At 36.5% G+C, this 13797-nt stretch overlaps 1 protein-coding gene across 6 annotated transcripts in view; it reads right to left on the bottom strand.

The window, feature by feature from the left end:
- TAFA5 (TAFA chemokine like family member 5) overlaps window positions 1–13797 on the bottom strand; it is a 415267-nt gene that overhangs the window by 4532 nt on the left and 396938 nt on the right. For 2 of the 6 annotated variants that reach the window (XR_010027627.1, XM_063155445.1), the window contains one exon: window positions 12340–13786. The exons of the other annotated variants lie outside the window; for them this stretch is intronic. Coding sequence is in view for 1 of the 2 variants with exons in the window: in XM_063155445.1 (XP_063011515.1) it covers window positions 13778–13786 (9 nt within the window). In the remaining variant the exon portion in view is untranslated. Of the gene's footprint in view, window positions 1–12339; window positions 13787–13797 lie in introns of those variants that run through there. 6 annotated transcript variants of the gene reach the window in all.

A 13797-nucleotide genomic window follows, 5' to 3' on the forward strand; every position in this document is an offset into this window, starting at 1 on the left:
ATGAAGGAAAGTTTAATTACCACTCTCAAGACTGTCAACTGCAAGTTTTTGAACAAGATTATGTTGCAGTCTCCTCAATAAACTCCCTGCTGTACTACAGGAAGATTTCCACTGGAGTTTGTCTAGATTTATTGTGAAACTACATTAATATAATTTTATTATAAAAATGACGGCTTTTAGATGTCTTTAATGTAAACACATCCAACAAGTATTTAATGTCTGAACTGTTCAACATTTTCCCAGATATTCAGGTGATGCTTCTGTGCTTAAAACCAAAGATGTATTTTTATTTAATGATATTCCACAGTTAGTATTGAAATATATTTATATTTATATTTATATTTATATTTATATTTATATTTATATTTATATTTATATTTATATTTATATTTATATTTTCTGTCATATTTCTGAATATGCTGTCACATGACCACCAGCTAATTAGGGAAATAAATGGAGAATTTAGAGCACCCTATATCTCAACTGACCTTGGGTATGTCAGTGGAAAAGCAACAGAACACATGCATGAGATCAAATTATTGGCTATTTGTCTGACATGTTAGCAGTGATGAGGAAAGCAGATGGAAAAAAATTTATGAGATATTGATCCCTTTCTCATTCCTGCATACCCTTTAATTAGTTTTAGATTGTAAATAATGCTATTGTATCTTGTGACAGTATACATGAAATGATGGCCTGAACTGTATCTATGTAGATTTTGAGATATGAGCCAAACTGAGTGATTGGGAATTTTATGCATTGGAAACATGTTTTTCGTGACATTGCAAATTTTCTTAAAAATTAACATTAAAAAAAATAGAATGCACTTTTGAATGCATAATCAGAGAATAGACGATGAAAGCTAACCAGGACACCAATATGGTCAGGATTTTTGTCCTTTTGTTATGCCATGGTTGTCGCTGCATCAGCATCTGTCAAGCCAATACCATGCAAACAAGTAAACGTGCCCCTCCATTTTACACACACAGTGGTACCTCACTAAATTATCCTTCACAAAGCTGATGGGAGTCCAGCAGAGTTTTTCAGCTTAGATCTGTTGTCACATGGGGACTGCTCTCTGACTGTAAAACAAGCTCTCTCCTACACTAGACCACATCAACAGCCTGATCACAGGCTCCTGTGATTTGCCAGAACAGCAGCACACCTGAGCACTGAGCAGTCTGGATAATTCTCCTGCATGCTTTGAATTCTGGACAGGCTTATTAGCAAGACATCTGTATTATAAAACTGCAATTACATGGCACAGGGTGCTATGCTAGTTCCTGGCACACAGGTGACCCTAGCTATCTGGTAAGATAGGCTAAATTCAAGTTTGGTGCAGAGAGACAAGAATTTCACACAGGGACAATTCTATATTGGTTCACTTCACATTGTTATGCTCTGTTAATCTCAAAACATCATCACTTCAATGATGTTAAAAACAAATACTTGAAAGTATGCACCTGAAATGAAATATAGGGCATGTAATTAAAGTTACCGTTTGGATTTCCCATTCTGTTAGATAGTGGTGCAGAGTAGCAATGAAGTACACTCTTCTCAGTGGTGGCAAACAGGACAAGAGGCAAATTGAAGAACATAAAATTCCATATTAAAACAACAATTTCTCTTTTACTATTACTTTTTTTAATGGTAGGATCATCAAACAGTGGAATAAATTGCTGAGATAAGTTGCACTGTTCAAAGCACTCAAACCTGATTAATGAAGGTCCTGAGAAACCTGTTTTAGCTGACAAGCTCCACCAGTCCCTGCCAAGTTAAACTATTCTGCCAAAAGACATACATTTTAGTGCATAAATCAGCTGCTTTTTAAGATATAATTATATATATATATATACACTCTTTGAAGAGATGTTGCATGAATATGCTGATGACAGACCTTCCAAGTATTTTCGACTAGAGGATCAAAACTTGATATTTATTTTTTTAAAAGTGGGTTACAGTCCCGCATGATAGGACAGATCAAAAAACTCAGCATGCCACTCGTGTTACAAAGCTTCCCATTCAAAACCATCTAGTTTAAAATAAAAAAAAAAAAAAATTGTAAAAAGTAAACTTTTTTGAGATTTAGCAAATCTCTTTTTGTTTCTTTCATTTAAAATACTATTCATTGCACTCCATTCCACATGCCATGCAATCTACTTCTCTTCCTTCCTCCCAGAGCACCACCAAACCTAAGTTATAGGAAGGATTTTGGCGGAGGGGACGATGTGGAGAAGAAGATCGAAAGAGGTTCATCCAGCCGTTTCTCTTATGGACTGTCTGTTGCTAGTGACTTCTCAGCAAATGGGTACAGCAATGGGCAGGAGTGCTGCATCTTAAAATAAACTCAGTGAGATGGTCTGAATGGAACAGCCTTAATGGAGCGGCTCTTCTTCAGTAAACAAAAGCCACTGGGAAGTGATGGATTGCAGTTGTGTATTAGTAAGTGCACTACAGTTCTCCATGGCCTGCAATGTTCTGTCAAAGTAATTCCAAAACCTCAGATATCTTTAGCTGGCTGCAAACAGGAGACAGCCATAAATACAATGTCAAAGGCATTTGCTTTTCCTTCTTTAATCCACTGAAAATATAATTATCCCCAGAGACAGGAGATGAAAGAGACTTGGGAAAAGGGAATTTTTCTCACTCCAACAAGAGATTGCCAAGAAAGGTGTCTTGTCAGGCTCTATTGGCTTTACTAATTTACTTATTTCGTAATTTCCTTCAGGCCTCATCACCTTTGTTAGGAAACAGTACTGTACTTCTTTTTACATTGATGTTTGTAGTTTGAATTTTTTTTTTTACTGACTTAAGTGGCTTTGAGGATCAGTGGAATTTTGGCTTGGGTTTTTTGGGTTGTTTTGGTGGGTTTGTTTGTTTGGTTTAGGTTGTTTTGTTTTTAAAATGAGCTGGATTAGAGACTACATCCCTTACAATTATTAAAGAAACATATTAGTTTAAAAAAGCCCAAACAATTACAAGGAAAAAGAAAATCAACTTCCAGGGACCTCAGTGAGGATCAGGGCTGCCCTAGACCAGCTCCACCCAGCTTGGCCAAGACGGAAACACCACTGGGAAAACAAATTTAACAAAGGTCAAAACACTGCACAGTAGTGAAAAGTGAGGTAAAGCACTGGGAGTCCTGCAGACACCTGGATCAATAAAAAAGGAAGAAGGGAGGTGCTGCAGGTGCCAGAGATAAGATTCACCTGCAGCCTGTGGAGGAGACCATGGTGGAGCAGGTGTTTCCTTGCAGCCCTTGGAGAGATGCTGCTGGAACAGATATCCACATTCTAGCCTGCAGGAGATGACACATGGGATGGTGGAGGTGGATATCCTGGTTTTGGCCAGGATAGTGAATTTTTCCACAGCAGCTGTAAGAGGGTGGACGTTGAACCCGTGTGGATGTGTGGAGGTTGTTATTCTACATCACTCACTTCACTTCCAGAGAGAGAAAGTAAGGGATTCTCACTCCGAGGAGGGGAGTGTGACTGGTACTTGTGAAGAAAAAGATGGCCTGTGGAGGGGTCTGCTGCCACTTCATTCCTTATTTCAGGGGTCATTAGGTGCTGGATTGGTCAGTGAGCATCTTTTGCATATAAACCACCCTCATTTTGTATACTTTTGTTGTTATTAATATTGATTCTGCTTCCATTTGTTTTCTTGTAAATGATTCTTAGCTCAGGATCTCTCTTTTGTCTCTCTCACCAGAGAGATTGGGAGAAGGGGAGAAGCTTGTGGTTTGCTTTTTAGTGGGAGAAATTAATTAGGGAATACTATTCCTAAACCACCACAGTGGGTATGGTCTGAAGGAACCAAAGCATGTGAAAGATCCACACAGAGCTGGTTTTCCCTTGAGGACTGCAGCCCCTTGGAAGTAACTGTGCAGAAGCAAGGAAAAGTCTCGGGAGGCAAGAGCAGCAAAGAGGCTTTTATGGACTCATCACTACTCTCCCACCTCACCTCCTCCCTGAGCCTCCTGAGCACAGTAGGAGGAGGAATTTGGAATGAAGTAGTGAAGTTGAACTTTGGGAAAAAGAGGAGAAATTAGTTGATCTTTAAATATCGTCTTTTTTCTTACTATCAACATCAATTTATTGTCAATACCTTGGACAAATTCTCCCAAGTTCAGTCTGTTTTTCTTTTAAGATTAATTCATAGGTTATCTCCCTGTGCCTGTCTCATTTTCTTCCACTGTCCAGTTGAGGAGCAGGAGTGAAAGCAAGGCTGTGTAGGTATCTGGCTGCAGGCCAAGGTTAATCCACCTTGGTATAAAATCCAAATGAAGTTACCTTGATTATCAGGAGCAGCAATATTTTTTAATTCACTGTCAATGTGTGGACAGATTCTGTGAAGAGTCTGTTGCCTATGAATATATGTATATAGATGTATAGCATGTGCAGTACAGGAAAAATCTCACTAAAAGTACCCAACTTTTGTTAACAGTACCACAGAAGATGTGAAGAAAAAGTTTCTGTTGTAAAGATCAGCATCTTCAAAAGGCCAGAAGAACCCTCATATATGGAAGACTAAATATTTCTCCCTCTACCACATAAGCTCTGCAGACTAAATCTTAATTTTTTTTACCAATGTTGCTGTCATAGCTCCTGAGTCTAACATCTATGAGAGCAAGAACGACAATAAGCTCAAACCAGACACAGTGTACTTCACTATATACATACACATACATTTATCTAATATATTTAAGATAACTTTGTCTTTACCATTTTATTAATAATTGTTTCATTTACCTGTGCCAAGATTACCCCACAGGGTTTTTTTTCCTTTTAATTATCTATTTTCATATGATTTTAACCCAAGAAAGATGTTGTATTCAGGGCGTTGAAATAGGAAAGAGTATTTGGTCTTTCAGTTAATTTGACACATATTTAATATCTTACCACATTTTCAGGTAGCAGAGGGATCAAGGTGTCTCATTACATAAGACCATTTTGATATTCTCAAATGGTGCTGCAAGGTGTAGCATTTCAGTACTTGTCCACTTTAAACTCACACTTATTAAAGCCCTGCTAATGGAATTAGAGAGTTATGATGTTTCCTGGCAGTAGGCATATTGTCCTGTAGATTTTTGCAGAACTTCCATTATCATTAAAGGGAGTTACACACTAGAGTACCAACGTCTATTAATACGAGTAGCATCTTCCACAAACAGTCTTCTAAACAGCAATTTGGGTGTCCTAAAGCTCTCTAGTCATTCAGGAGAAATTACTCTGATGTCAACACTTTAGCAGCAAAGAAATATCCATTCCTCTGTAACCACTCACAAGAGACTCTCAAGCAAGACCTTTTTTTTTTTTTTTGTTTTAGTTAGTGGAAATATCTTCTATTCTTGAGCCTATTAACTTGTAACAATAGAAATAATAGGAGCTGAGACAGGTGTAGAAAGTTTAATTCTCTTCTCTCTTGTGAGCTTCAAATTTAAAAAGGGAGTTCAAAATTCATGATAAAAAAGGTTATTAAAATTCATGAATGCCAGTATAATATAATTTTGATCTGCACAGTTTTTCAGGGATTGTTGTCAGTTTCTATTCCACTGTTAGCCATCATTAACAGCAAATATGACAGATACACTAATGAAATCGATTTGGTCATGTTATCAATTTAATTCAAAAACGTAACCCCATTTTATTACCGTGTAAGTTATAAAGGCTTATAGGCTAATTTCATCTGTCACTGTAAGTTCTCTGCTGGACTTCTTAATAAATAAATGTATGTTTGTTTTATTTTTTCATATTTTGAATTAATTACTTCAGTACAGCAGTAATGCTGGTTTAGCTCATAGTAGGACTGAAATATTGGTCAATGCACTCTAGTAGGGGAAACCTTTCAATAAAATGAAAATAGCAATAGAGCATTGCCTTGGAGCCTTGCTACAGCTGAGCAATAGATCACTGGGCAGCAATATTCCCTGCAGCCAACTCACTGTCTAAGAAATTAATACATTCTTCATACTCCTATAAGAGGTGTGCCTTGTTGTAAGGATGTTTTTTAAGGTACAATGAAAGCAGGACTGTTCTCATACACATACATCTCTCATTAATAACATTAGAAGGCTCAGCAAGATATTCCTCCTTATATATGTCAATATTTCTTTTAAGCATTGATTATTTGATGAAGCCACTTTATAGCTTTTTTATTTGTTTGGAAAAATAACAGACAAGGTTAGCTATCATTATGACAGGTGTCACAAGATGGCATCATTAGACAAAGACCTCTGAAATATTTCACTGAGTAACCAAATGTTTAAATTTGGGAAGCTTCTCAATTATGAATATAAGCTAAGGCATTATCCTAAAAAGTGGAATGAGTTGCAATATTTTTACTTCTGGTTCAAGTTTTTTCTTCAGGAAGAATTATTTTTGGAGCACAGAGAAGTATTGTTGGATGTAAATAGCTGTTTTGCAAGCTAATTGCCTTGTTTCTAGACCAACACATCTTTACAAGTAGAAATTGAACAAGCTTTACTGTGCATCTATCTAGACTTTGTACTTATAGTACTTATAATTCTTGTACTTATAATTCTTCACAAGACAGTAAAAGAATGATAAAAGACTTCTGAAAAAGCAAACATTTTTAAGTGGAGAGAGATACTGAAGAAATCTTTCATTCCTGTTCATCTCAGAAAGCTATTCAAATTGCAGTGGTTTCATATTATGCAGCCTATACAAAATCCCCTCAAGAGTAACAAACCTGAGGGCCAGTTGCCACCTGGCATCCAAGTGCTCAGCTAGAGGCAACTAAAAGCTGGGCTTTCAGTTGGTACTGCATCACACACTGCCAAACCCACACCGGCAGCCAAATCTGATGACCAACCTTAAAATAATTCCTTTAGGAATGCTGGTTACCATTGGAGTGGACATGTCTACACAGCACTACAGGGTGCAACAAATGGGAGAAAAAGGAGAGGAGAGGAAGCTTGCTGAGTTTGTCAAAATGCCTAAAGTGACTGACTACAGTCACCATCTAAATAACATAAAATGGCCTTGCCATGGAGTCAGTGACAAAGATTTCCTCCAAGGATATTTTGTTAATCCATGAAGAACAAGTAATAAAGTACAGGAAACATTAACCTGATGTGTACAATTAAACACAAAGATTTCACAATAACTGTTCCCTCTAACTTGCTTTGTTTGTCTTTGGGTTTAGACAGTTTTCATGTGTTCCTAGTTTGGAAGAAACTCTACAGCAACACATGTAGGTTCCCAGAAAAGCCTTCATCTCAAGAAAAAGACGTGGCCATTTGCTCTTCTCAAGAACTGTCTGTGTCATTTTCAGGGGTGTGAGTTTCCTGTGCACAATGTGGTCATTGTTATTTACTTAGCTAGAATTTTAGCCACTCTAGAGCTCACCTCCAGAGCTTTGATTTGTCTTGCATGGGCTGAAAGTTACATTATCACTCTCATGTTGTGTTCTTCAATATTCTGAGAAGAAATAAATCTGTCTGTGGAGAAAACCAAGTGTTTCATGGCTTCATTGAGGCAGAAATTTTAAGTTGCGTCAAATTAAATATAATTATCTTCAAGCACCAATGTACATTTTTGCTTGCTAATAGCACACCATTTAGGCTTATATGTTTTAAAGTTGCCATCCATGTAGAATTTCTGCTTTGGAGTCTATATCTTTGTAGAGTGAACAGAGAGCGTAGACAGAAGGAGCCACATTAATTTTCATCTATCCAGGTGGAGATTGTCTGCATATACAGGGAGAAATATATGACCCTTGCACTTGCACTTGCTTTAGTCTTTGTGCTGGGAAGGCACTGCCACTGGGGATCTGTGAGCTGTTTTGTGCAATGTGTTTGTACATTAACATAGCCAGGCTGTTAATGTACAAACACATTAACAAACACATCAGGCTTCTACTACCCACTTTTTGTTAGCACCTTCACAATTCAGTAAAAAATTCTGGTTGACAGTGGATGTCAATCTTTCCTGTCATCATAGCCTCTGCCTGAGGTGGGTGTATTGTTATACCTGTGTGAAACCCATACTATAGCATCTGCCTCTCCTCTTGGGAACATAGAGATGTATACATCAGCTTCTTCCAGCGCAGTGGAGGACAGACACAGCTCACAGTGCTTTATACAATGGTTTTGAGGTAGTGCTCAAGCTCCTTAGATAATGTGAACTGCTCTCTGTACAAGCCAACAATGTCCTTCTGCTATGTCAGACTCTATACTAATAGAAATACCTTTGGAGTTTTTGCTCCTAAACAGATTTGCAGAAGTGTTCCTTTTTTATTCTAGATTTTGGTGTGGGTTTTGTTTGTTTGTTTGTTTTCTTTTTTACATTAACAGTCCTCATGTGTTGAAGCTGTTCTTTGCATGCTACTTATTAATACTTTTAGAGAAATTGCGTTTTGATAATATGTTAATCAACTTAATTCATTTGCACTGGTGTTTTTGCATCACTGCAGCACAATATAGTGTTTTAGTGTCACTTTCACTAGCCTGATATTGGCAACATCAAACTTAGAAAATTGTGGGCATGGTCTGTGCAAGCCAGATGTGGAGGACATCAGTGCCATGAGCACATTGTGCTTTGTGATTACAGATGCAGATTGTAAGGGTACTCTAAAGGCTTGTTGGAGCTCTGAAAAGACATAAATAACATAGGATTACCATATGAAACCAGTGACTTGACCTTGACTGAGTAGCTTGAAACCAACATTAGTATCTATTTCAAGAGCAGAAGTCCTTTTTCACATATTTCCAAAAACTGGACATAGTTGAAGCTGCAATTACTTTGATGGTGTAAGAAATAATAAATTGAGACTCCTGATTTTCAGTTTTCCATTTTCTGCTAATATTTGGTGATCCATTTTGTCTCTGCATGTCTTCATATGCCTCCCATATCTTCACTAATCTGTGTAATTTACTGATACTAACAAACTGTGCAATCTCAGTATTTATATTTCATTCATAGTCAGAAGCAGTACAGGAACTTGTGTCAATCCTCCCACAGAATGGCTCATTATTAGTCACTATCTATTCTGGCTTATTGTCATTTCCACTTTTTAGTTTAGTTCCCAGCTTTTAGTTTATTTTTAATCAGTGACAGAATTACCTTTTATATATTACCCGTGGGTCTCTAAGTTTAATGGAATTTATATCTCAAAAGAAGACAACCACATTATCAGTAAAATTCTCATCTCTGCAGCTAAAATAATATTTCCTTTCTTATTTCCTTGTTTCAAATAATACTCCTTTTGACTCCACTACCATGTATTGAATACTAAAAAGCACTTATTAAACACTACATACTCTGAAATGAAAAATTTTATTTTTCTCTGGTCTTGGTTGTTCTTTTGTTCTTGTTTCTTTCTTGACCTCCTTTCTCTGCTCAAGCCCCAGTCTGAAAGAAGTAGAATATTGTGATTTCTGTCCATCTTTATTTGCTTATGCCCAGTGTGAGAGATTCATTACTTCAATGTAGGATCAATTCTGTGATGTCAGAAAAAAAAATAGTCAAGCCATTCCCGTCTTTGTCTGTTACTTATGTATATGTTATTCTTTGTATACATCATACAAAGATGTTTAAAAGGAAATGCATTCCTATGCATTTTTTTAATTGGAAAAGATACTGCATATATCTAGGTTTATGTGATGAAAGAGCTGGTGGTGGGTGAGGTTTTTCTCCTTTGATTAATTATAATAAATATTTCAATTTTGGTTTGCGGTTTTTTTGTGGGGTTTTTTTTTTGGGTTTTTTTTTTTTTGGTTTGTTTTTTTTTTGTTGTTGTTGTTCTTGGTTGGTTGGTTAGTTTTTTGTTTGGTTGGTTGTTGTTTGTTGTGGTTTTTTTGCTTTTTGGGTTTTTTTCTGGGCTTCTTGTGCTACATCCACTGCTGGCTTGTTCATTTTTTCTTTCCACTAGTTCAGTTCCCCAGGCATTCAGTGCTATGATTTTTCTGTCATCCAATCATTTACCACCTTCTAGTTCAGCTGTTCCTCACAGCTATAGAGGCTTTTCAGACACAGTGTTGAATTCTTTATTTTCTTCTCGAAACTCTAATCAGTAATCAGGATTGTGATGAGTAGGCTATATGAGATAGTAACTGCCTGGCTTAAAGATTTATGCAACAGCACATGGGTACAATTTCAGTAAACAAGTGAATGATTGAGAATACCACATAAAACCTGAGCTGCTGCTAAGAAGAAATGAATTGGCAAAAAAAAAAAAAAAAGGCTAAAAGCATAATTATGAAATTGGTGAGTGATGTGTCACATTGATTGCTATAGTGTGCTAATATTTGCTCCATTTGATATCCCAGATATTAAAAGCAGTACTTAAATGTGTCCTTGCCCGGGCTAACAGAAAGCTACAGAGAAGCTTTTTTCAAAAAATTTTTGAAGGTTTGCTGCATTTCTGGAGGTTATTTTTATTAGTCTATTATGTGTTTTTATGTATTATTCTGTTCCTTTTCAAGCATGTTTTGAAAAAGTTACTTGTGTGCAAGCTGAGAAATGACAGATATTTAATAGCATTCAAATAAGACATTACCCTCTGTGTTTCAAATTCTGCTTTGGAAGAGGCACATAAAATACTTTCAGAAACAAACAATTTTTTTATGTAACTTAGTTTTGTAAAATTAAAGTTCACAATATTCTGAAAACATATTGTTCCTGAGAGAGAAACATTTCACCACTGCTCTTAGAGTAGTAATTCACAGTGACAAAGGCAGCCAGTATATTTTGTTTGTTTAAAACTATACATTCTGGGGGAGGACGGAAATGCACAGAACACATTTTAAGTGCCTTGAAGTGTCTGTTGTACACAAGAGACTCAGAGACTAGAATGCATCTCTGAAGAGTAATCAGAATCTTTTTTCTTTGATAGTTCTCATCCAGAGTAGACCTTATAACCATGTACATCTACCCTTTCTGAGAATATAACGTAGTTAGAAAACAGAGACATAAGGTTGCATATTCAGAACTGATTGGACTGTATGATTCTAGATGTAAATATTTCAGATGTCCATTCTTAGATCCTCGTGTTCTTAGAGCATCCATTTTCCTGAAAACAAATGACTGTAATATGATCTGTAACTGAACACACCAAAATGAAGGTACCCAAGACATGAAAATGGAAGGATAAAACTACAAAACACAGTTCATGTCCTCAATTTCCAATTCCGTCTTCCTCTCTGTGTTCCCACATTTCTTATCATCTGGTGAAATTCCTTTGGTGATGTCATGCTCAGGGAACAAGTCTCACTTATAAAAGGATTTTCTTTATTTTTCATAATTTAGCTGAACCAACACAAAACTGAATACTGTAAAGCAACAAAAATGATGCAACATCTTTCATTTTTTCTGTGTTTACTAAATAAGGCTACGAAGCTCCCTTTAAAATAAATCAAAACAGAGAGTTGGTAGAGTGAGGGATCTGGCTCTTGAGGTCTACATGTACAGTAAATCTATTTACCATCATTTATTGCATGACATTTTAAACCTGACATTGGTCATTTATAGTGCAGTCAGTCCATAACACTTTACAAGTGGCTGGGCTTTAATTGCTACTTTGATACTGGTCAAAATCCTATGATTAAATAAGAATTTTGTATATATTTATTTTGTTTGAAGACAAAATGATCCATAGTTCATATTTTCCTGCAACCTCTGCATTATATAAGCCTCAGTGTTTGAGCAGGCTTTAAAAAAAAATTCTTTAATTAACTTTTCATTTTTGTATCATTCATCTATGGTCACTTGAATAATCTCTATTTCTTTTTCTTTAGTAGAATAGAACTAGCATAACACTAAAAGTTAATTGGAGTATTAGGTAGTATACTTGGAACCGTGATACATTTGCCAGGAAGAAATTAAGCTCCCTTGTTGATTGTATCATACCAGTATGTACTAAACTTATATGCCAAAAGGTACAGTAAAAAGAACAGGGCTTTGTTTTTGTTTTATCATAATTTCTCCCTTGTCTATGCTGTCTTTGCTAAATTTTCACTAACCAATAATGCTGAAAAAGTGGGCTTTCTAACAATGAGGTAAAACACTGAAAACGGGATTAAGGAACAGGCTTTAAATTGTCCCTTACATAAAAGTAGGGAAGAGGAGGGAGGGAGGGAGGAAGGAGGAGGGAGGAAGGAAGGAAGGAAGGAAGGAAGGAAGGAAGGAAGGAAGGAAGGAAGGAAGGAAGGAAGGAAGGAAGGAAGGAAGGAAGGAAGGAAGGAAGGAAGGAAGGAAGGAAGGAAGGAAGGAAGGAAGGAAGGAAGGAAGGAAGGAAGGAAGGAAGGAAGGAAGGAAGGAAGGAAGGAAGGAAGGAAGGAAGGAAGGAAGGAAGGAAGGAAGGAAGGAAGGAAGGAAGGAAGGAAGGAAGGAAGGAAGGAAGGAAGGAAGGAAGGAAGGAAGGAAGGAAGGAAGGAAGGAAGGAAGGAAAACCTTGCTATGAAGAGCAATGAGTAAAATATTTTACACTCTATTTTTATCAGTACATAAAGACAAAAAAAAAATAAAATTAAAATAAAAAATGCCTTCCAACAGTGCAATGGTTGAATGCATTTATGTAATATAAACAACATTATTCTTTGCTTTTTCTACACAGTCCTCTCTGGTCATGCTTTACATCCAGAATGTCCCAATGGAAGAAAGCAAACGACACCGGTCACTTCAGAGACAACTGAAGTAATAAAACACAACTTAACTCTGAACCACTTTTCATGACTGTCAGAGTTATCACGTTAATTGTTAAATAGGATTTTCTACAAATATACAACATATAAAAACTGTTAAATATATAACTTTAGGCTTTTCAAAATACATTTAATGATCTCTTTCAAACAAGTGTTACTTTTGTTTTCTCTTTAATTTGCTTTCTGGTGCTAAATGGTGTATCAGATGAGACATAGGCCACAGATGACCAAACATGCTCTTTGCAAATACTGTATTATCCAACTTTAACTATCAAAAATGGAACTGTAGAAGAGGCATGTTTAACTGGTTAAAACGGAAAATGATTTTAGTACGAGAAAGTCAATCTAAGTACAGAGGAATAAAGGTGCTGTGTAGACAGTTTGTGTTCTTTTTGTCCAAGTTTTCAAACATAGGTCATTTTTTCTCAGTGCTCCGTTATGTTCTCTTGAACATGGCATTTCAAGAGCAGGTCTCTGAGTTAGTTTTTACTTCAGCTTTCCATAAAGACTTCTGCTGGACAACATTTCAGCTTTGTGAAAGCTGGAATCATGTCTTTGTGGAGACCTTCATTTTAATGACATAACTCTCTTAAGAGTAAGATTGTGTCCACTTTAAAATAGATTTTGCTCTTTGGTCTATTGTAAATACTGAAAGTATAAGAAAATAAAAGCAATTCAGACAGTTTAGGGCACAAGAAGAGTTTCTCTTTTGCACCTCAGTGTCCTCCCATAGGCAAAACAGTCTTCTCTAAGGCTGATTGGGATGATACTCTTCATTGTAGCAGACTCTTCGGATTGAAACATGTAGGTAACAGCAAGTCCAGCAGTGGTGTATAACGCAGATGAAACGTTAACCATGAACTTTTTGTATTGCTAATGCCCAAGCATATCTCTTTTTCTATATTCCTTAGTCCAGTGATCCTTAGAATGGTAGAACAAACTTTAGCTCATAATGCAGAGGAATTATGCTGTCATTCATGAGATACAGAGAAACAGACAGTTGAGTTGATGACATATAACAGATGATGATCAACAGCAGTGTAACTTGACTAAGTTAAGTAGCTCACAGAGAGCCTAAACCACTCCTACGAGGATTCTGCGTTGCTGCATTTGTCAGGAGACCTGTAAATCAA

This window comes from Melospiza melodia, chromosome 4 (genome assembly GCF_035770615.1).
Source record: "Melospiza melodia melodia isolate bMelMel2 chromosome 4, bMelMel2.pri, whole genome shotgun sequence".
Lineage (NCBI taxonomy): Eukaryota > Metazoa > Chordata > Aves > Passeriformes > Passerellidae > Melospiza > Melospiza melodia.